Genomic DNA, 24,060 nt, shown 5'->3' on the forward strand with positions numbered 1-24,060 from the left:
AAATGGTGAGTTCTCCACCCTTCTGCTGGAGATGCTGGTATTAAAATGTCTGCTGTCGTGTGTTTAGTTTTTTGGTGGTTGGTGTTTTTTTTTACAAAGAGCAAATCCAACTTTAGTAAGCCTCTGAAGAAATGGTTATGTTGATAAAATGGAATTCTTATCCTCATATTAGAGATGTTATGGTAGGTTCCAAACAACAGAAAAATGTGGTATTTATATAGACTTATAACCTTTTCAATCAAGAACAAGTAATGCTTGAGATGCACAACTTTTTACAAAGATTATTACTGGAGTCATTAAGAGTACAAATAAATTATTTACCTAAAGGGAGTCATCTGTATCTTTCTCTCTTTGGTGGATAATATCCCTGTGGCCATCCAGGTCTATAATATAAACTGATCAAGCTTCAGACTTTTAAGTTCCCACAAAACTGTTGGTTTTTGCTTTGAATTTCCATAGTTCAGCTATATGCACTTCTGCAAAAATTTGATATTCCTGTTTGTGTCAAATTTTCATGGATGTAGGCTTTCTAAACATTTTAGAGAGAAATACTAGGACTGTTCTTGGCACCATGACTCGGAGACAGCTGCTCCCTTAGCATAGTACCATACTCTTGTTGGACACATGGCGAATACGTGCTGAGTGAATTGTAAAGCACCCGGTTCCCCATCGCGAATGCATCTGGGACAGCCCCTCTCATTTTACAGACAGGAATTGGGGAACCTGAAACTTATATGTGTAACCCAAGATCCCACCACAATTATACTACTTACTACTGTAGCAGCTGCACCAGAACCAGGCTCGGTTGATTGTCACAGATTTTTCTCTGCCTCACCACACAGGACCCAACACTGCATTTCTCCAGCCTGTTTCTCCAGCCCTCTTAAAGGGGACATGATTGTCATGTAGGATTCGGTGGTTCATCAAAGTCAATGGAATGACAGCATGAGTTCATTAAAGCTCCTGTGACGGTTGCATTTCTGCCTGTAATGATTCTGTCCTGTTCACTTGTCCTGCAGGGTGTGGTCGGAGGTGTCATGATTGTCACTCCTAACAACATCATGTTTGATCCGCACAAGTCCGACCCCCTGGTCATTGAAAATGGGTGTGAGGAGTATGGCCTCATTTGCCCCATGGAAGAGGTGGTTTCCATTGCCCTCTACAATGACATTTCCCACATGAAGATCAAAGATGCCTTGCCATCGTAAGAGACATTTCTTGTTTATCAGGGGAAAAAAAAGGGGGGGGGGGGGGCAGAGGTTCTTGGGAAAATTAAATGCAATTAAAAGGTGAGAGCATTGTCAGGAGCAAGAGATTGTGTGGAGGTGAATTTGAAGGTGGAGATTTGTGCACTAATAATAGAAAGGGAAGATACATCGTTACAGAAAGATTTCTCTCCTTGTGAGATTGTATTTGATGATCCAGGATACAGGGCTAATGCCATAGCTGGGGAGAGAGAAGAGTTAAGAATTGACTGCTAATGTGCTGAAATTATTTCCGAGTTGTACATTGATTCCTGCCTTGGAGGCAGATATATAAAGACATTTCAGTCTGATGAACAGTGAGCAAAATAGGTTGTATGAGTGGAATCAGTGTGAAATGAACTTAGTATTATTGGCTCAGAATCCCATCACTTGTTTAAAAGTCTAAAATAGCTTAAAATTTTATTATTACTAAAAATTGCCTGGTAAAACAACTATAAATTAGCTGCAGTGTGCAAATAGTTTTTAAGTGTGTGTGTGTAAAATCTCTCCATCCTCACCTTTAGGGCTTTGTATTTTTTGTGTAGGACATTTTGCAACTCCAGCTGCCACAGAAAATAGGAAGGGAACAACTGAAAGGATTATTGATCATCATTAGGTTCCTGGCTGAGTCTGGAAAACATTAATCAAAAGCAGATTTGGTTGATACAGCTATGTACTTTGCCCCAGCAGTGCTTGGCAGTTGCAATGCAAAAAAACAAAAAACAAAAAACAACAACAAAAAAAAAAACAACAACAGATGACTAAATTAATCTCAGCTTGGAATAGGTAGAAGAACAAGAAGGGAGGGGTAGACAAAAAAGGTAGTACAGGAGGCTGATAAGAGTGCAGTCAAACGTATTCTTTCTGGGAGTCAAGCTAGGTAAATAAGGAAGCGATGAGAAAGCGGTTTGGATGATAATGGAAGAGAGTTTTGCTTATACACCAAGTATGTGAAGAGGTGGGTTTCTTTGTTGCAGGACTTCCTGTAGCCTTTAATATGAAAAATTAAATTTTGGGCCTAATATGGAAAGGATACCACATTACACATTTGTTTGACTCCAGGATTGAAGCACCTTTAACTTCTGAGTGCTAGTGTTGGGCGGCACGTTTCTGTGTATGCAGGTTCCTGCGGAACAGACATTGTCAGGCATTTTTTAGCATGTGGCACTTAGGGACTCAGCGAGTGCTTATTGAACTGAAGTGAATTGTGAATTAAAGAGGCTCTTTAAAGCATTCGTCAGAGTCTAGCAATTATGTAGGCTCTTATTTTCTATTGGAAAAAGCATGGATGTTCCGTGCAAGTGATTTATTAAATAACTGGGGAGACAGTCTTGTAACTTGAGAACTTCGTGGTCCTTTGTTGTTTTATTGTCATAATTATTTCAAAGCCAGAATAATAAAGTATTACCTGAATATGATCTAGCCTTTTTAGAAAATAAAATGATTTCCGAAATCTGAAAATGTTATTTTTAGAAAAGGTTTTTATATCTCTGTGTTTTAACACTAAGGTAAGTGAAAACCTACTTGAGACACATAGGTTACTCAATATATTTCGAGTCATAGATTAACATATGTGGGTGTTTTTTTTTAACAATTATTTTAAATTTTGGAAAACATGTTTAATCAATATTTTTGTATAACTCAAACTGGGTAGTAAGGAAAAATAAATGGACTGCAGCCCAGGACAGTAAGTTTCAGCTCATAAACCAACTGCCCATTACCATAAAATAAGATGATAACTGTTATAAAATAAAAGAGTTAAGAAATTCAAGCTTAGCTAAGAAATGTAAACTAAGTATTCTAAGTAAGAGTTTATTTGGTTTATTTACTTTTCTGTAAATTTTTAAGTTATAAAATGGAACAGGTACTATATATTCACACTAATAGTGGAAGCTTCCTCTTGTTCCCTTGGGAATAGAAGGATGTCTGTTTTTGGAAGCATTAGATCCTAAGGCATGAAACCCAGAATTGGGGTTCAGGGTCAGCCACTTTATCAGATGGTTAAATGTATAGCTACTCAAGGAGCCATTCAGAATTAAAATAGTTGGTTTACGTACTGTTTTATAAAAAGGAGAAGTTTTAAATATTAAGGTCGTTTAGTCATAGTACTAAAACCTTTCCTCTCCTTCATGAAAATCAGAAGCATTATTTCACCATTGGAAGTCTGGTGGGAGACATCTCCATGCTCATTATTGACTTCCAAAACCCTCCATGTCTTCTGGCAGGATGTGCAGCTTCCATGGTTCTTTGTTTTGCCACTTCTTATGTTCCATTTTGAAGTTAATTTTTAAAATTTCATTTTCTTATTCTGAAATCATTGAAACATATTTTAAGTTGCGGTCTATTTATGTTTTGGTTTTCAGCTGGGTTTTGTTTTGGTTTTTGCTTTTCCTCCATTTTGTTTTTGTTTTGCTTTTAACATTCCATGTGCACCCACCATTTTTCCCTCAACAGTGACCTACCTCAGGATCTTTGTCCTCTGTACAGGCCTGGAGAATGGGAAGACCTGGCTTCGGAAAAGGATATCAACCCCTTTAGTAAGTTTAAATCCCTCAGCAAGGAAAAACGGCCGCACAGTGGAGAGAGAACCATCGCTTCAGATTCCAAAGCCACAGGGCCTTTGGAGAAGCCGACGGAATACACACACACGAAGCCCCCGGACAGCTCTGGGTCAGGACATCTGAAGAACCTGGAATCCTCCCTGGAGGCAACCAAGGGATCTCCCACAGCGACTCAGGTCAGCAAGCAGCCTCCTGACCCTCCTACTGGATTTAAGTCTACCGCCCAAGAAAATCCCCCTTTCGGGGAAGAAGATGACTTCGTTGACTTGGATGAACTGCCTTCGCAAAATGATAGCGGGATGGACAGAAGAGATACCCCAAAGGAGTGCCTTTCTCTCGACCCAGAGGAGCAAAGGAAGGCTGAGTCACAGGTCATCCGCTCTGCTACGGACACGCAGGCGCAGTCCGCCCTGAGCTTTTCAAGAACAGAGAGTGATGCTGAACTGAAGGGGGCCCTAGATTTAGAAACCTGTGAGAAGCAAGATAAAATGCCCGAGGTGGACAAGCAGTCTGGTTCTCCGGAAAGCCAGGTGGAGAACACATTGAACATACATGAAGACCTAGATAAAGTTAAACTCATCGAATACTACCTTAATAAGAACAAAGAAGGGTCACCTGATAACTTGCAGAAGGTAGAACTAAGTGATGGCAAAAGGACTGAGCCAGGGGGAATAGACATCACTCTCAGTAGTTCTCTTCCCCAGGCCGGTGAGCCCCCAACGGAGGGCAATAAAGAGCCAGATAAAAACTGGGTGAAGGAGAGAGCGCCCCATCCCCTACAGCTGGGCTCTTCTACAGAAGACAATATGAGTAAAGAGTCTCTAGGCAACTCTTTGGAATCTACCCTGGACAAAAGCTGCCAGGGCGCACAAATGGATAATAAGTCTGAAATCCAGTTATGGCTGTTAAAGAGGATTCAGGTACCTATTGAAGGTAAGCCACTTCTGTTTGCTGTCTTTCTGTTCTGTTGTGGAGTCGGCCTTTCTTAAATAGGCACATGCACAAGTAGTACAATCACTTGAGAGCAGTGTTTTCTCAATAGAACCTATCTTTACTGATAAATTAATACTTGGGAAAATCAGCAATATATGCTATCTAATTTGGAACTTTAAATAGGGCAGATTTCTATTTCAAAAATAGTTTGCTTTTTTTTTTTTTTAATCTTTCAAGTAAATTTCCTTCTTGACATTGGATTTCTAAATCTAAAGGAGTTTAAAATATTTTTGAAGATAATTCTAAATTGTTGCATTATGGTGTGACTGGGTCCTCAGTATCATTCTTGTATTTTTGCCCAGCCGGCATGGCTCAGTGGTTGAGTGACGAACTGTGAACCAGGAGGTCACAGTTCGATTCCCATTCAGGGCACATGCCCAGGTTGCGGGTTGTGGGCTCGATCTCCAGTGGGGGGCATGCAGGAGGCAGCCAGTCAATGGTTCTCTCTCATCATTGAAGTTTCTGTCTCTTCCTCCCCTCTCCTTTCCTCTCTGAAATCAATAAGAAATATATGTTAAAGAAAAGTATTATTGTGTCTTGTCACAGCTGTTCACTGGTTGGTGTTACGTTGGTTTTTACGCTTATTCACAGTACATAGCATCTCCAGTGATGTAGACCAAGCTGAAACGTCCAAAGCTTTTTCTTTTCGTGCTCAAGAAGCTCCTTTCGTGCTCTGAAAAATTTAAATTAGTCCCAATGTGATGATGATGTGTGATGTTTCCGCCATACGTTTTGAGTTTTCATCACCGTGAGGGGATTAAACGCTATTCTTTGTAAGTTGAAAGGTTTTGCTGCCACCAGTGTTGTCAGTATTGAGGAAGGTATTTTGCATGTGTGATTCAGATATACTTCCTTCAAAAGAAGAGAAAAGCAAGACTCCACCCATGTTTCTGTGCATTAAAGTGGGGAAACCGATGAGGAAATCTTTTGCCACACATACGGCAGCCATGGTCCAGCAGTACGGCAAGCGAAGGAAGCAGCCCGAGTACTGGTTCGCTGTTCCTCGGGAGAGGTGAGTGTGGGCCAGCGTGGAGAATCTGCTGGTCGGTTACATCCTAATTGCATCGTAAGGTGTTGTTTTTTTGTGTTTTTGTTTTTTAACTTAATCTTAAAATACTTCATTTTATTCTTAACTAAGAGATTTCTCTTGTACATTTTAGAATTTCCAGAAGAATATTATTTGAGTGTAGCTTTCTGCTTCAGGCCTTCATAGAACTGTGTGCGGAACCACTTTCCTAACTTTCTAAGCAGCTGAATTTTAAATGAAGGAAGAGTTACCAGTAGATATTCTCACGTGCTGGTAATTGGAAGCGTTCTTCCGTTGAGAAGAAAGGCATTCCTTGGAGCAGATCCACAGCCCTCTAAGTGCTGTAGAGAGGCCTGAGTGTACTTTTTAACGTGCTCATTATTCTGGGGAACTGAGGATTGCTTGGGCGTGTCTGTGACTCGGCAGCTGGAGAAATGTGACATGAGATCACGTGGATGGGTCGAGGGAATGCACACCTCCAGAGAGATTTATAGTATAAATTGCCAAAGAAGAAACGTTATTGGTTGTGTCACAGCCCAGGATGGCAGGTAGTGGCATAGGAATTCTTCAGCGGTGCATCACCGAACACATTTTTATAATAAAAACAGGAAACATTATTTTTAGAAAAAACGATTCTCCCTTTGTATATGTGGTAGACTAAAAATGTCTTTATAAAGGCCTTGCAGTTGGTTTTTAAAATTGTTAAACCCGCACATATTTCTTTTTCCTAACTATTCATCCAACCGCATCATCTGGGCAGACACTTTGGCACACCACCTGCCAAGAACACATATATTCGGCAGGCTTCCTTGAGCATGAATTGCTCATAAAACAAAATTAATTTCCAAGCACGGGTACACTTTTGGGCTGATTAGAACTCAGAATGAGAATTCTCATCAAGGAATTGCCTCATTTTAATAAATTATAATTTAATCTGGAAAATAAATAGGATTAAAGTGTTTGGGGGGGGGGAAATTGATAGGATTTGAATTAATGAATTCACGAATATCTTTTTGCTGTCTTTGACACAAACCCAGGTTAACATGAACATAAAACAATTTTTTTTGTATTTATATAATATACTCCTCTACCTATGCCTGCAATCCCCACAGTATCCCCTTGAAACTATTAAACAGGGATACTGTAAAGATAAGAAGAAAATGTGTCCTTTGTTGTTACTTTAAAATGTTTCAACAGAAGCAGTGTAAATTTGTGAAGCCCTGTTTAAATCAGTGTTTGAAAGTCAAGTGTCACAGCTAGATAGTACCTTAGAGATTTAAGCCAATTCCTGATTTTTTAGGTCTAGAAAACAGATCACTGAAACTCTCAGCCACATGAACTTCCGGGGTCTATCAGAAAAACTACGTATCTTACATGCCACTTTTTCTCTGGGAAAATATAGGAAGGGGACTCTTCTAGAATAATTAGAGCAATCTCACACATGTAGTTAATCCTGTGGTCATTCTTTAACCCAGAAGTCTGTAATGCTGAAGTAGTATTTCTCTTTGACCTTTCATGCAAGTGGTTTTGGTGAGCTTTTTAAAGTAGGTCACTTGTTAAATTCTATTATACCGTATTTTACTGTGTCCTTGCCTTATTTGGCTAGCAAATTACTTGGCAACACTTCGTTTTCTTTCTTGAAGCAACTATTAATTAACCCAAGATTGTCTGGGGGGCATTATATCTCACTGTGTTAATGATGGGTTCTTTGTGTAGATGTTTGGAAATTTTTGTTTTAATTGCTCCTTTATGCATTTCCAATTCTACCTACCCTAAAGGAAGCCACATGGTAATTTAAGACTGGAAAAGATGGAGAAATCCTGTAGTTAATTCCCACCCAGAACTCCAAGTACATACTAAGAAGTTTATTTTTATTTTCGATTTATGAACTTCTTCAGGACTTAAGACTCAACAAAGTCCTTAAGGAGCCAAGAAGTGGCATGCAGTGATTTTCTTACTCTGGTGATGATTTCTGGATTCCCTTGCTACTTGAAACTGAGTGTTTCTACTTGCCTTCCTGCTTAATGGATCCTTGCACGCACTGGAGTGTTAGTAGCAGAGTGAAGAAGAATCATCCTAGTAGTGGCTCCGGAGAAAGCCCAGCACCAGGGGTTGGACATGGGTTCTGCAACCTCAGTACTTGGGTTCTGGCTAAGAAATAATTCAGAGCCAAGACTCAAACTATAAGAGAAAGTTTATTTAGAAAGTCATAGAGGCAGAACAAGTAAGCCGTAGAAGAAATGGGCTCAGGAAATGAGTTATAGAGGCAAAAGAAGAGTCCTTGGAGCTTGCTTGGGGCGGGCGGGGGGAGAGAGAGAGAGAGAAAGAAGAGGAGGAGGAGAGGAAGGAGGAGAAGGGGAGGGAAGGAAAGAGAGAACGTGTAGGATCCCTGTCTTAAGGGCTTTTATCTGGATACATTTTGGGGGATACCCTGTATATATTTAATTCTTAAAAATTCTAAAATGCCATGTTTCTCTAATCACCTTCTAATTAAGATCATCAAGCCCTTTGATTTATAAAGGATAGTTATATTTTATACCTGCCCACATTGAGAATAAGCTCATTATATATGTTAAATTTATTGTTTTAGCAAGCATGATATTTCCTTACATGTCAAGAATAATTGAAGTTGCCAAGCACTTTTAAATAGTTGGGTGTGGGGTTTTTTTTTTTTTTTTTATGCTTTCAAAATTAAAATGAGTAATGTACCCATGAGCCCACAAGTATCTGTCCTTTTGAAAGGTGCTGTCCATATTGTATGTATACAGGGGTAGGCAAAAGTAGTTTACAGTTGTACAATAATAAATCATACAAGAATACATTATTTTGTGTATTCACACGGGTAAACCTCTTTTTTTGCCAAACCCTGTATTTTTCAGATCCAATTTGTGAGCAGTAGCAGTACTTTTGCAGTGTGTATGAGCAGGCAGTTGAAGCTGTTAATTACACGTTTTATTTAGGCTGACAGATCACTGAAATGGAGTAGGAAAGGGATTCTTCATACACTCAAAGTCATTTTCTTGGTTAATGAGGGAATGGAAATTTGCAGCATCCCCAAATTTATTCATCTCCTTGGATTTTTCTCGCTAAGTGTGTATCAGGGATTATGGGCAGAGGAAGTGACTGACATTTGATGGGTGACACCCCATGCATGCTCATTAACTGAATGGAGAGTGATCTACTCAGAATTGTATGGAAACAAAGAGCTTGGCTAAATGTCCTTTTTCTGATAGTAGATGTTTTAACTTAGTTGCAGGCTGGTTCTAGCCTGGGCTCATTATTAGAATGAACTTTTATGTGCTACAGTGGTTATCTGGCCAAAATTTTGTTTTCTGGAGCTAGTATGACAAGATCCAGTTACCTTATTTTACATGACTCTTATGAACACAGCACCATGTACCTAAACTGCAGTTTCCTATTCATTAGTTCCTCCACTTAAAATCTGTTTTGTACCTCATGGCCGAAAAAATCTTGTAGAAAGGTATTTTGATCTTGTCACAATTGCCGAAAAAAAATATCTTCAGGCTTCAGGATTAAAGTTTAAACCCCTCGTTTGCTCTTACAGCCCTTTTCACACTGGCCTACATTTCTAGCCTTATCTTGATTTGCCTGAATCTGCAGTTTTATTGAGATTGGTCACTTTATGAGTTTTACCCAACAAGTCTAGGACCTTTGTAGACGGGCACATTTTTCAAATACTATTTCCTAAACTCCAGTGGTTTCTCTCTCTCCTCTACCGGTGTAGATTCTTGTTTCCCAAAACAATACACTCTACAATGACCTCTCCCTACACTGGCAATTACAGTCCTCTCCCAACTTGTCTGGTGAGCAGCCCACAGGCACAGAGGCACTGGGGGGAGGCGTCGAAGTCTGGCACTTCTCCCCTCACAGTTGCAATCGATCTCAGTTTCTAAATTCTGAAATATGTGGACTGACGCCTGTGGAGAAATCTATTATGTTTCACAAATATGAAAATGTATGGAGTTTACAAAGAATTCATGGCTTAAATCAATGGATGACAAACGTAGCTTTGTAATAAAGTCATATAGGAGCCTGTAAACATACAGAGTCCTCAGGTCCTTCAAACATCCTGCTGCTTTGGATGTGGGTTATAACCTCTTAGTCATTCTCCATAAGGTGATACACAAAGGGGCATTATTTTGTTCTTGTTTTACGTGAACCCTCTGTAGCATTTGACATCATTGACCATCCCCCAATTGACATCCTCTTTCCTTCTAACATCCCTTCCCCGTCTTTTCTTCCTCTGTTTCCTCATTAAACGTTACCCTTTAAATGGCCCTCTCTCTTTCTCAATATACACAGTTGCCTGCACCTAATTAATTCTTTCTTATATGCCCATTATTTAAAGCTATCTTAGAACGTTGTACTGTGCTCCAAACACATATATACCTAGTAGTCTTCAATTTGGGGATCATCCACGATGGAACAAACACAAGACAGGTCATGCCCCAAATTGGGTTTCTAATTCCCATCTCTGTCCCTGCCACTGGCCCCAGAACTTCTGCCTCCTGTGTTCTCCGTCATGGTAACTGGTACCACCAGCCATTCAGTCCCCGGGGCCAGAATGTGGGCATGAGCTTGCTTCACAGTCATCTCCCCACATCGGTTATTCACCTCATCTAGCTAATTTTCACCTCATCTAGCTAATTTTCTCCAGTTAACATCTCTAGGATCTCTTGCTCCCATGTTGGCCCTTCCGTGGATAACTAGCTATGTGTCGACGTAAAGAAATGTGAATCAGACTTACTGATGTTTGCTTGGAATGCCTGACTCCCCTCTTTCCCCACCTCACTTAATGGCACATGTTCAAATGTCTCCTCTAAGAAGCTTTCCCAGTCTGGGTTAGATGTCCCTCTACTGTACCACCTCTGTCATAGCACTTACTACGCTCTTTTACAGTGTGGACTTCTTGTGGCTTTTCCTACTGGACCTTAACCTTCTGAGGGCAGGGACCAAGTCCTAGGACATTTGTGTCCTAGAAACAGCATAGGGTCTACTGTGTAATATACTCTTAATGTTAGTTGGATGGATACATGAATAAATTAGCCTATAGTCCAAATAGAACAAGACGTTTAAATAACTTAGCCTTATAATTAAAATAACGCATAGACTTTATATAATATTTAGAAAAACACAGAAAAGCAAAAGGGAAATTTAAAAGCTCATACTTTTGTTACTCAAAGCTAACTATATTTTTATTTTTGTAGCCTCTTGGCCTTTTTCTATGTATGGATTAATGCAATAGTTAAGCATACATACATATACACTGTTTTATAAATTTCTTTTAGTTAAGAGTGTCTTTCTCTGTCATTATTCTATCTGCATGCATTTAGTGAGCATATATTACTTTTGTAATGGGAAGTAAAAAAGAAAATTGATTATCCTGTGAAACTCACTTTACAATCGGCAGATATCTGAGTCTTAAGGATCCTCATAAAGACTAAGCAAAATGCTCTTAAGAATATTATCCTTAGAGAGAAAAAAATGAATTAAAGGAATCACAAAGTGGTCTAGTTTCCTACTATGAAAAATTTAACCATAGTTAATTCTAAATTTGCTGATCAAAAGTCACCTAACTTTTAATGAGATCAGGGCTAGGTTGAAATCTTTGATGACTGTCATTGCTGAGAAGACCATAGTGTTTAATAGTCTTTAAAACAGTATACTTTTTAGTCCAGCTGGTGTGGCTCAGTGGTTGAACTCAGCATCAACATATGAACCAGGCAGTCATGGTTCGATTCCCAGTCAGGGCACATGCCGGGGTTGCGGGCTCCATCCCCAGTAGGCAGCGTGCAGGAGGCAGCTGATTAATGATTCTCTCTCATCATTGATGTCTCTCTTTCTCTCCCACTCCCTTTCTCTCTGAAATAAATGAAAATATATTTTTAAAAAAAAATTTTTAAAAACCAAACTAATATACTTTCTGGTACAATGAAGGCCTAATTAGCCAAACCTGGTATACCTCAGAATACAAACTGTATTCTAAAAAACTATTTTTAAGTGTCACACAACGTTATGTCATGCTATAATTTTATAATGATATTGTAAGGCATGTCACTAAAAAAAGGAAAAAATAAAACAAAAAGGCCTTCAAAGCAACCTCTAAAGGAATTATCTTTCTGTCCTTGTATTTAACATAACTTACAAGCTTTGGAAAACTGAACAAATATAAAGTATAGGCTTACTAGTCGCTTATATGTAAATATCCACACTTCTTTTTTATTTAAATACTTTAAAACGTTTTGAAGTGATTTTGCTTTCTTTCATGCTTTTCCTGGTCATTTTACATTTTTCCCATCAACTTAAAGTTCTAGAAATTCATCGTTACCTTCCAGAAGGACCTCATTAGGCAGCCACTCTTCCGTAACTTTCACTAACCAGCGTTGGCAGGTGCCCTGAGTTAATCAGTGACTCTGTGGCTGGAGGGACCTCAACTCATGAAAAAATCACCCTTTATAAGTGAGCTCTTCGCTGTGGTGGCTGTGCTTCCGATGGAGGAGTGAGCGAGCGCCAGCGCTTTGGAGAGTAGCTCGTCAACCTTTCCTATAGCTGGACCGTTCATCCCGGCCAATGGGTGCTGCACACAGTGTTTGGGAGTGAGTATGCAGAAACAGTGCTTTCTGAAAGCCTAGGTGCCTGTGGGAGCCAGACAAGGACTGGAGGGAGGGAAGCTCCGAGGCCAGTGTTCATTACGGGCTCTGGGGAACAGCTGCTGAGAACCTCTGAGCTATCTCCAGCCGATGGTTGCTAGGTGGGAAGGTGAGCCTGGTGTTGCTAGGTCTTCCCATCTTTTTTTTTTTTTTTTAAAAGCTAAAATATGAATTATGTGTGTCAAATCTCCCCAATTTTTAAGTAGTATTCAGTCCAAAAAGAATGCATCTGCTGCTGAGTCCAAGCTATGGGCTACCAGCCAAAGGGTCTCTGGTGTCGGTGTTAAATAAAAAGGTTTAGTTTTTACTTATTTTTGAGTGAGCCCTTTTATAACTGTAACTGGTGGTTTTGATCAGTGATTCTCAAAGACCTTTCCAGTTATTTTTGGTGAACCAGATGAAGAAGCATATTTAGTTAGTTCTATGTAAATAAAGCTTTCTTTTATAGGCACACTGAGCCCCTTTAAGAATGGAAATTATAGCTGGGCATCAGTACCAACCATTGGTTTCATTTGGAGTTGCAGAATATTGCATTCAGAAGGGACTTTACAGGGCAAGGAAAGTGACCTTTTTCATAAAGGGATCTCGGGTCAGGCCATGGAGGTGGGTTTTAAAAGCTGGTAGTTTTCTAGTAACAACCTCAGTAGTGAAGAGTGCTTGGCCCTGTTGGGCTTCTGTGTCTGTGTTCAGAATGGAGCCTGAGGAGGCTTTGGACTGGAATGCATGGAACTACCTTTAATGTATAATCAACAAAACAAGTGACAGTGGGGCTGCATACATATATATGCCAGCACTCGCCAGGTCGTATTCTTTCTTCTGCTCTTGCTTCATTATTTCTCATTCTCTGTGCCATAGTGTATTTTGAAGTTTTTTGTTTTTTTTTAATGTAATAGCTGATGGATTGATTAATGGTTCCTGCTCATACTTTCTACATCAGGTGGGTGGTTTGGAGGTTATCTCTTGCTCTGTGTAGATAGCCACAGTTGTTTTCTTACCAATCCAGTGACTTTTGATAAAACAAGAATTGCTTTCTGAGTCATTTTGGTCAAGTTTGTTGGTTCGTATGGTAGCAAGTTTTAGATCATCACATGGAAGGGACTTTCTAAAGGATCTGTGTGAAAGTAGAATGAACTTCTTATACATTTGATGCTTCAGACGCCTACATATGCTTTCTCATCTTCATTTCAGAAGCTCAAAGATTAACTATTAGTTACTGCAAGCCTGAATGCCTGCAGGAGCAGATGGAGGAATGGAGGGAGGGCAGCTCCGAGGCTAGTGTTAACTAACTGCTCGAAGGAACAGCTGCTGAGAGCCCTGCGCTGCCTCCAGCCAAATGATCCCAGGCCCTCCCGCTAGTAGCAAGTGGAACCAATTTGGGAATTCAGGTCTTTAACTTAGAAATGTGTACTTTTTAAAAAAACTTCACCTAATAGCTAGAATTTAAAAAAAAAAAAAGTAAAAAAGCAACAGTAAATTAAATACTACCATAATTGGTAGTCTTGTTTGATAAGATAGATTGTCATTATACCTAAAGCTCATACACCTGAAGTATGAACAGTAGAATAATGCTTTGTTCCAAGCATCAACTCAGATTTTTTTTTTTTAACCAGGTTTTATATCCCACAACCCTACAGCTTTGTCATCGACCTGCTTCTCTTAACTAGTGAAACCAGGACAGTGGGACTCGCCATAAAGGAAGTGGTGAAGCAGGTTGAGACCACGAGCTGATCTGAGGTTGAGGCCAGGTTCACCTCTCACATAACATACTGTGTGGCCTTGGGCCAGTTAACCTGTGTGAGCACCTGTGCCTCCCTCTATGGAATAGTCACGGCCATTGGAGTGGCCACCTCGTGGGGTTACTGTGGAGGAATGCACTCGCCCAGGCACCGAATGAAGTTAGTTGTTGCTGCTGCTATGACCTCTCCCACAATCGGCAGGGCTTTGCTGCCTTGCAAGAACCTTCTTTGCATTTCTTTTTTCAGAGATGACAGCTTCATCTGGTAAACAGAGATCTGTAACTTGAACTAGGAGTTTCTCTTGGGGTGAGTCCTGAGACGGGCCTGTGTTGATGATAAAGACCTTTGAGTTTAGGAAGCAATCAGATTCCGCCCAAATGTATAATCTGACGGAAAATGTGCACAGAGAAAGCCTGAATGCCAGGTGTCGCTAGTACTGGTAACTGTCGCTAGGTGGGTTCGAACTAATTCTGTGCCTGGAGGAGTATGTACGGCAAGCTTCTCCACCGTGTCCCCTGCACGCCTGCGCTCTGGCCTTGATCCTCTCCTGGCTGGATCACTGTTGTAGCCTTCTCAACACAGCCTGTGTTTCTAGTCAGTCTTATCGTCCCCGGACCTTCCCTGCGTGGCTCCACAGCAGTCTTTCTAAACCACAGATCTGGCCAGGCCTCCTCCCTGCGGGAGCCCTGGCTGTCGCCTCCCCAGTGCTGCTCAGGCTCCGGGCATTCACACTCTTCCTTCACAGATATCCCCATGTCTGCCCTGTCTGTACTGCTCTTCACTCCACAGCTGTCTTTAAATCGACTGAAATTGTTCTTCAAAGGATTTAAATCGTTCTCTTTTTTTTCTCAGCCTTTTCCTGAGCAGTAATATCTGTGAAATCAGAAGTACAGCATGCCCGTTGTATGTACTGCTGATACTCTTTAAATAAGTATGTACCTATCTAAATGTGTTCCTCTGTGTATCCTCCGAAGTCATTGGAGCCGCCCCGGCCACATTTTGGGAAACAGTAGCCTCAGGGTAAGGTCCACGCCTTTGGTCTCGTGCCAGGACTTTCTGTGACCCAGGGACCCAGCCCCTCTGGCTTCTTCTTTCTCATCTCCTGCCACTCCATTACGTAAAGAATAAATCTGGCCCTTTCATTCCTCCTCTTAGGAATTCCTCCCCTGCCTGATGTGTTCTTTTTTTTTTTTTTTTTTTTTTTTTTAATTTCTTTATTGATTAAGGTGTCATATATTTGTCCTCATCCCCCCATTCCCATCCCACCCCCCTCCCCATGGATGCCCCAACCCTCTGTTGAACTTAAGCATTGGTTAGGCTCATATGCATGCACACAAGACCTTTGGTTGATCTCTCCCCCCTCCCCCCACCCTCCCCTATCCTCCCTCTGAGGCCCGATAGTCCGATCGATGCCTCCTTGTTTCTGGTTCTGTTCTTGTTCATCAGTCTATGTTGTTCATCATTTCCCCTAGATGAGCGAAATCATGTGTCACTAGAGATATACTTATAAGAATTGAATGTGCGACGAGCAATAATAGTTATGCTGACAGGCAAACGAATCAGTCTGTAGTGAGTTTCTTTCTGGTCCAACAGTTCTTTTGAGACCCAATATCAATGTCCACCAGTTCCTTATGAGTACATGTCGGCACTGACCCCTCAGCTCTGGATGGTGGACAAATGGTGGTAATGCAGGTCCGACTCCCTCTGGTTTGGTCTCGGCCGGATCCAGGGGCACGGCTTCACCCGGATCCAGGGGCCCACGGCCTCACCCGGACCCGGGATCCAGTCTCACTCGGATCTAGGGGCACACAGCCTCGCCCAGACCCAGGATTCAGCTTCATCCGGACCCAGGGGCGCATGGCCTCACCCGGACCCAGGGGCGCGTGGCCTCTCCCAGACCCAGGGTCGCGTGGCCTCACCCGGATCCAGGGGCCCACGGCCTCACCCGGACCAGGGACCCAGTCTCACCCGGATCCAGGGGCCCACGGCCTCACCCGGCCCCGGGGCCAGGCTCACCCGGATCCAGGGGCCCACGGCCTCACCCGGACCCGGGGCCCAGGCTCACCCGGATCCAGGGGCCCAGGGCCTCGCCCGGACCCGGGGCCCAGGCTCACCCGGATCCAGGGGCCCAGGGCCTCGCCTGGACCCGGGACCCAGGCTCACCCGGATCCAGGGGCCCAGGGCCTCGCCCGGACCCAGGGCCAGGCTCACCCGGATCCAGGGGCCCAGGGCCTTGCCCGGACCCGGGACCCAGGCTCACCCGGATCCAGGGGCCCAGGGCATCCCCCGGACCCGGGGCCAGGCTCACCCGGATCCAGGGGCCCAGGGCCTCGCCCGGACCCGGGACCCAGGCTCACCCGGATCCAGGGGCCCAGGGCCTCCCCCGGACCCGGGGCCAGGCTCACCCGGATCCAGGGGCCCAGGGCCTCGCCCGGACCCGGGACCCAGGCTCACCCGGATCCAGGGGCCCAGGGCCTCGCCCGGACCCGGGACCCAGGCTCACCCGGATCCAGGGGCCCAGGGCCTCGCCCGGACCCGGGACCCAGGCTCACCCGGATCCAGGGGCCCAGGGCCTCGCCCGGACCCGGGACCCAGGCTCACCCGGATCCAGGGGCCCAGGGCCTCGCCCGGACCCGGGGCCAGGCTCACCCGGATCCAGGGGCCCAGGGCCTCGCCCGGACCCGGGACCCAGGCTCACCCGGATCCAGGGGCCCAGGGCCTCGCCCGGACCCGGGACCCAGGCTCACCCGGATCCAGGGGCCCAGGGCCTCGCCCGGACCCGGGACCCAGGCTCACCCGGATCCAGGGGCCCAGGGCCTCGCCCGGACCCGGGGCCAGGCTCACCCGGATCCAGGGGCCCAGGGCCTCGCCCGGACCCGGGACCCAGGCTCACCCGGATCCAGGGGCCCAGGGCCTCGCCCGGACCCGGGACCCAGGCTCACCCGGATCCAGGGGCCCAGGGCCTCGCCCGGACCCGGGACCCAGGCTCACCCGGATCCAGGGGCCCAGGGCCTCGCCCGGACCCGGGACCCAGGCTCACCCGGATCCAGGGGCCCAGGGCCTCGCCCGGACCCGGGACCCAGGCTCACCCGGATCCAGGGGCCCAGGGCCTCGCCCGGACCCGGGACCCAGGCTCACCCGGATCCAGGGGCCCAGGGCCTCGCCCGGACCCGGGACCCAGGCTCACCCGGATCCAGGGGCCCAGGGCCTCGCCCGGACCCGGGACCCAGGCTCACCCGGATCCAGGGGCCCAGGGCCTCGCCCGGACCCGGGACCCAGGCTCACCCGGATCCAGGGGCCCAGGGCCTCGCCCGGACCCGGGACCCAGGCTCACCCGGATCCAGGGGCCCAGGGCCTCGCCCGGACCCGGGACCCAGGCTCACCCGGATCCAGGGGCCCAGGGCCTCGCCCGGACCCGGGACCCAGGCTCACCCGGATCCAGGGGCCCAGGGCCTCGCCCGGACCCAGGATTCAGCCTCACCCGGATCCAGTGGTGCACGGCCTCGCCCAGACCCAGGATTCAGCCTCACCCGGACCCAGGGGCGCATGGCCTTGCCCTGACCCAGGGGCACATGGCCTCACCCGGACCCGGGGCCCAGCCTCACCCTGACCCAGTTTCCAGCCTCACCCGGACCCAGAGGCGCGCGGCTTCACCCAGTTCCGGGACCCAGCGGGGTTTCATCTTCTTGATCCCAATTCCTGTTGGTCAATTCCCTCTCAGCAATTCCTTCGGCCATTTTCTCAGAGTTCCAGGGCAGCCACCGCAGAACTCGTTGGGCGGCGGGCTCGGCGAAGCTACGGTGTGCCCGGTGCGCGACGGCGGGCTGGTCCGGGGTGGCTGCGTCGGCCCTTGGGTCTGCAGCGGTGGCCGGTCGCCGAGCATGCGCACCTGGCCGCTTCCGAGGCGTTGAGATTCTTGAAGGACTCGGAGGTCAGCAAGCGCGTAGTCTCCCACCCCATGTCTCCCAGGGGCTCGTCTGTCCGTGCTCGGCAGCAAGTGAAGCCTTCCCCTCAGCCGGAGACCGCTGGGGGAACTGCGCCGAGCACGATCCAGGCCGCCATTGTGTCGCCTGAGCCGTAGTTTTTAAAGTGTGGTCTTTGGGTCACCGGCATCAGCTTCATCCCGCGTACCCCTCTCTTTTATTCTAGTTGTAGAGCATCTGCTCAGTCAGCCCTCCGGTGGTTCTGGATGGTGTCTGCTCTGCTCTCCCGTCGTAGTCTCAAAATTGTTGTGGTAGGCAGCAATCAGGCTTCTGCCCTATGCCTCCATCTTGGTCCTTGTTTGTATAGTTAAGTCTTGATTGTTGTTGGTGTCACTGGGAGGAATTGTCCTCCAGGCCAATTGGTCGTGCGGACCCTCTGTGTCTATAAAGGAAGAGTTGCTGTGCGGGAGACACGTTTATTTGCCGGGTCTTGGTGCAGCAAGGCTTTGGCGCTCACTGCGTCTGCCTCTTGAATGTGTCCCTTATGGTAGTGGTTGAAATCTGGTGTCATCTCACACCGACCACTAGATGCCTTCGTTTCTGGGTCTCCAATGGAGTGTAGGTCAGCTACTGCCTGTGGCCCCTCAGCATGAATTACAGCATCACTTATATTCGTGACCTGTTTCGGTGTCTTCCCCTTTTGGCTGCCTCCCTATCGCTCAGCTTCCCCAATCTCCCTAGGTGGTCGCTCTTGATACCCCCCTTTGTGGGCTGAGTGCAAAGTCTTGGTGTTGTTAAGCCTTGATTGCTGTTGGTACACTGGGAGGATGTGACCTCCAGTCCAATTGGCTGTGAGGATCAGCTGTGTCTATGCCGGGAGACAGCCCCATTCAACTAGACTTGCAAAATTGTAAAAGCCTCTGTGTTCAGCTTGGATGGGGCGGAGTTACAGGGCGGAGCCTACCGCCTTGGCTTCCCGTCAGCCCCGCCCTATGAGGTTCCTGTGTCTCAGTGTCCCTCCGTACTCCCAGCAAACACCTCTGAGAGAAAAGCGCCCTGGAGTTTCGCGCGCTGCCAAACAGTCTAGTCTCTCCCCCAATGAATCTGGATTCCCAGATTCTCGCCCAGAACTGGGTTTCCGTGTAGTCAGAATTGGGGCTCACCGCAGTCTGGCGCTTTTGTCTCCTTCCCTCCAGGGCGACTCAGCGGCACAGTCAGCAGCCCATCCTCCGCGCACAATCCCCTGCGCGCCTCCGGTGCTCTGCTCTTCGCCGCCTCTCTGCACCTCTGCCCCACAGCCCAGCTTTCCCCAGTATGAGCCTGGCTTCCCCGGGTCTTTCCCGGAACTGGGGTTCAGTGCAGTTGGAACTGGGGGTTCAGCACAGTCCGGAGCCCTTGTCTCCCTCCCGCTAGGGCAATCCAGCGGCACAGGCAACAGTCCCTCCTCTGCGCACATTCCCGTGCGCGGCTCTGGCGCAGCTCCTCTGTGTCTCTGTCCCACAGCCCAGACTCCCCCAGCATGAGCCCGGCTTCCCAGGGTTTCGCCGGGAAATGGGGTTCAGTGCAGTTGGAGCTGGGGTTCAGCACAATCTGGCGCTTTTATCTCCTTCCCGCCAGAGAACGCCAGCCAGGCCGTCAGCCGCCCCTTCCTCTCCGGCTCCGGCTTCCCCGCACGCGCGCGGGCTCGTGTCTCCGCCCGTGTCTCCATACCTCAAGCTTTTACGGCTTCCCTGATTTTCCTTGTGGTTTTCTTTTTCCTTCTAATTGTGGGCATTTCAGTCAGCCAGCTTTCCTGTGGTTCTGGATGATGTCCGTTTTGATTTTTAGTTGTGTTTTTGAAATTGTTGTGCCCGGCTGTAGGTTAGGTGTTTAACCTATGCCGCCATCTTGGTTTCTCCCCCCTGCCTGATGTGTTCTGTTCAACACAGTCAGCTCAGGTGCCCACTGGCTTCGGTCAGGTGTCGCTGGAATTATGTAAGGAGGTTTTGTTTATGCCCCTCAACCTGAGGACTGGGGCTTCCCATCTTTGCTGTCTGTCAGAAGTCGCCAGTGCCCTGTTGCATTGCCCTTCTCCCTCTCCGCCATGTCCAGGGTGACCTCCTCCAGCATCACCCTGCTGTAACATGCCATGTCTGTTTGCACATGTTCCCTGCGGTGGAATGCCGTTTCCCCTTCTTCCTGTAACTGACTTGTCCTCCGTCAACACCCAGCTTAACCATGACCCCTGGGGAACCTTACCGGGCCCTAGGATGATTCTCCCCCGGGCTTAACCTTTGTCATCACTCCTCTTAAAAAAATAAAGAAAGAAACCCCAGCTGGTTTGGCTCAGTGGATAAAGTGTCAGCCTGCGGACTGAAAGGTTCCGGGTTCGATTCCGGTCAAGGGCACACGCCCAGGTTGTGGGCTCAATCCCCAGTAGGAGGTGTGCAGGAGGCAGTCAATCAATGATCCTCTCTCATCATTGATGTTTCTCTCTCCCTCCCTCTCCCTTCCTCTCTGAAATCAATAAAAATCTATTTTTAAAAAATAAGAAAGAAAAGAAAGGGAGTAAGGAGAAAAAGAAGAAAAGAGAAGAAAAGGAAGCAGTTTGGGCACAGGGGTCAGAATGGATGTGGGAGCAAACATATAATAGCATATGGCAGGAACCAGGAGTACATTGGGGATCAACACAGAACAAAGCTCGCTGGCAGCACCAAGGAGTTTGCATGTATCATAAACCTTTGGGGAGTCCTTAAAGGATTGTACATAGCTGGGTGAAGTGATCAGACTTGTATTTTATAAAATCGCTTCTGCTTCTCTGCCATTTCTTCCTGGCTTCCTTCCAGGACCACTTCTGCTGCTTCCTCCTCAAACATTAGCACTTGTCAGGACCCAGTTCTTGACCCATTTTCCTGCTCACGTGTTGTTACCACATCCACAGCTTAATGACCAGTGGAGTGGCAATTACGGGTAGTGTCCTGGGCTAACAGGCTGAGAAATATGCTCAATGATGCATCGAGACCACAGGATGAGTCGCTGAGTGAGCTTCGAAAAAGCCATCAACAGGTCAAGACAAACGATGCCCAAGATACTGTTCGGTTTGATAATAGGTCACTTGGAGACAAGGAGCTTCACTTAAACAATGAGGGAGGGAACAAGATTTAAAAATTCTTATCTCTTTTTAGACAGTATCTGAAGCAGATTTAACACAGAGCATATACGAAAAGGTTAATAAAATCAGAATGGAAAAAATTCAGGAATGAAAAGAAGGTGGAAAATAGGCTAAGCCAAATGTTAATAATGAACTCTAAAGGAAAGATGAGTTATGGGAAGGGAGCTTTAGAGAAAAACAAAATTTAGAGGCTCTTACATTTTTAGGATGGGGACATGCAAGCAGGTTTGTGGATTAAGATGAAGGAGCTAAAGGGATGGAGAGGACCAAGAGGTGAGGTGGAAGACATGGAGGAAATTCACCAGGGAGGGGCCTGTTGGAAATACCGAGGGGAGGGTTAAAGCTGGAGAGGAGTTCATTCTTCTGAAGAGAAAGATCGCTAAGAGGGACAGTGGAGGGGAGGGCATCATGAGGATGGTATAATGGAGGGAACTGTGCTCAGAGAGGGAGGCGGGTAGGAGGTTGAGGGTGAGAGCTTGAGAAGGCAGAGGTCTGGAGTAGCTGTGTGTGGAGTAGCCAAGGAAGAGAGCTGGAGGGAGGGTTTTCCTACCCAAGGTTAGCAGCCTTTGATTTATAGTGGATTCCTGAAGCATGAATAAGCAAACCCAGCAGTCTCCATAGAAAGGGAGGAGGTAGAAAGATGATGAACTCTAAAGGAAAGATGAGTTATGGGAAGGGAGGTGTGGGCAGGTGTTTGGAAGGGCAGGTGCTGTGGAAGGCGCAGTGGAGCACCTCTAGGGGACAGCAGCGAGGGGGAGACGGAAAGATTGTCCTGGAAGTATGTGCACCCAGGAGGGTCTAAGGGCTGGGGAAAGAGGAAGGATGGGGGTCACGGTGAGAGGCTAACTGATAGTCTTGAGGGAAGGAGTGGGTGAGGGGGGGCACAGGGCCAGGAGGGGAATTTTCAGAACTTGAGGCCTGTTTTCAGAGGGGAGGCTTGAGTTCTGGGAACTCACCACCAGGAAAACCCAGTGAGCCAAAAAGAGCCATTCCAAGAATTAGGTTAAATAAACTTCAATAAATTTCTACTCTAATCTGGAAAGAAAAATGATGAAGTCATATCCCTTTCCTCTCCTCCCCAATTAATTAGTAAAAATAACATAAACAAAGGATGGAGAATTGAGCAAAAGTGGAGCTGGGGAGAGGGACATGGATTCTTCCATTTGGTTTCCAGGGGCCTAATAATTAGTAATCAGTTTGGTCCCAAATGAACTCTAATTTTCTCCTGTGGAACAGGCCTCGCTAATTCCCCATTCCCCTGCTTTTCCATCAGATGCTTGGTATGAGGGCCCTCTCTACCTGAGAGAACGAGGGAATGTTCTGAGCAAGGCTATTATTGAGGGAAACCAGGGTGTGACAGTGTCCTGAATGTCTGAGAAGAGACATGAACCTTTCCCCTTGGGTGCCCCATTGCAGAACATACTTTTAAGGTTTCTCGTCTCATATTACCTGGGGCCTTCCAGGCCAGGATGACTGTTGGCTGTAAGGTAGAACCCACCAACTGAGAGAAGAGGGAGGCCATTCAGGGCTGCTGCCCTCCCTGCCACAGCCAGTGGGGAACAATCCCCATGAACGTGCCTGAGGTGAGGCGGCCGCCCCAGGATGCTCTCCCCAAGAACAGAGCACAGAGCCAGCTGTGCTGTGAGCCTGTTGATGAAGGTGTAGGAGGAGGAATAGGAAGTAGGCAGCCCTAAGGGCCGCCCAGAGCTTCTCACTAATTGTACTTATGCTTCATTAATAAAACCAAAGCCAAAGAAGTAGTTGCCCATACTGTGAGACGTCTGGATGGACAGGTACAGAAATGTACTTGTTCCCCTTGGAGTTCAGCATTCATAAAAGAAGAGCCAGTTCGCTTAGATTGGCTGGGACATTTTCAGGAATGGGGAGTTTGGGCACATTATTAGGTCTACTGAACCTCAGTTTTTTAATGTTTAAACTGGGCATAGTAACACTTGCCTCTTAGAGTTATTGTGCAATGTAAGGTCCCTGAGTCAGGGAATCACATCTTTTCTTTTTAGGTAGCAGGTATATTTCATCAGCATTGATAAAAACTGTAAGGTTGCTTCTGTGTTTAATATTAAAAATGTTTATGGCCCAGCTGGCTTGGCTCAGTGGTTGAGCTTCGACCTATGAACCAGGAGATCACGGTTTGATTCCTGGTCAGCGCACATGCCTGGGTTGAGGACTTGGTCCCCAGTAGGGGGCGTGCTGAGGCAGCTGATGGATGAGTCTCTGTCATCATTGATGTTTCTATCTCTCTCCCTCTCCTTTCCTCTCTGAAATCAAGAAAATATATTTTAAAATGTTTATGTCTCTGATATTTTGAGAATGCCTTTTCCCTCCTTTCTAGAGACTTCCTCCTGAGGTAAGTCTAAGAAGCCCAGTGCTTACTAGGTATAAAGGGCTGGCCCTGACTGCTGCAGAAGAGGCCACTCACTCCAGTGACAAACCTAGCAGACCCAAGAGGAGAGGCTTGGGAGAAGCCCACTTACCTGGTCACCCCAGGTTCCTACTCAGGTTGAGGTATTTCTTATAGAGAGAATGGCATATGCAAGCAATAATGTTTTATACCAAAATTGACACCTCCCTTCCCCCAGCGCGTGCGCGCGCGCGCACACACACACACACACACACACACACACACACTATTGAAGGTGCTGGGACTGAGCTCTCATTCTCTGCTTGGAAACCAGCCATCTTTCTATTGATTAAGCCTGGAGAGATGCTTCAGAACCTTCAGATGTTAAATCTGTA

At 46.3% G+C, this 24,060-nt stretch overlaps 1 protein-coding gene across 6 annotated transcripts in view; it reads left to right on the top strand.

Moving 5' to 3' along the window:
- The window catches only part of NCOA7 (nuclear receptor coactivator 7), a 116,797-nt gene that overhangs the window by 78,260 nt on the left and 14,477 nt on the right, over nucleotides 1–24,060 (top strand). For 5 of the 6 annotated variants that reach the window (XM_079781259.1, XM_079781258.1, XM_079781262.1 and 2 more), the window contains 3 exons: nucleotides 1,020–1,204; nucleotides 3,699–4,738; nucleotides 5,642–5,810. In XM_079781259.1, the coding sequence (XP_079637385.1) occupies nucleotides 1,020–1,204; nucleotides 3,699–4,738; nucleotides 5,642–5,810 (1,394 nt within the window). The remainder of the gene's footprint in view (nucleotides 1–1,019; nucleotides 1,205–3,698; nucleotides 4,739–5,641; nucleotides 5,811–24,060) is intronic. The other variant, XM_079781261.1, reaches the window with a different exon arrangement.

The sequence above is a fragment of the Cnephaeus nilssonii genome (assembly GCF_951640355.1).
Source record: "Cnephaeus nilssonii genome assembly, chromosome: 9".
Lineage (NCBI taxonomy): Eukaryota > Metazoa > Chordata > Mammalia > Chiroptera > Vespertilionidae > Cnephaeus > Cnephaeus nilssonii.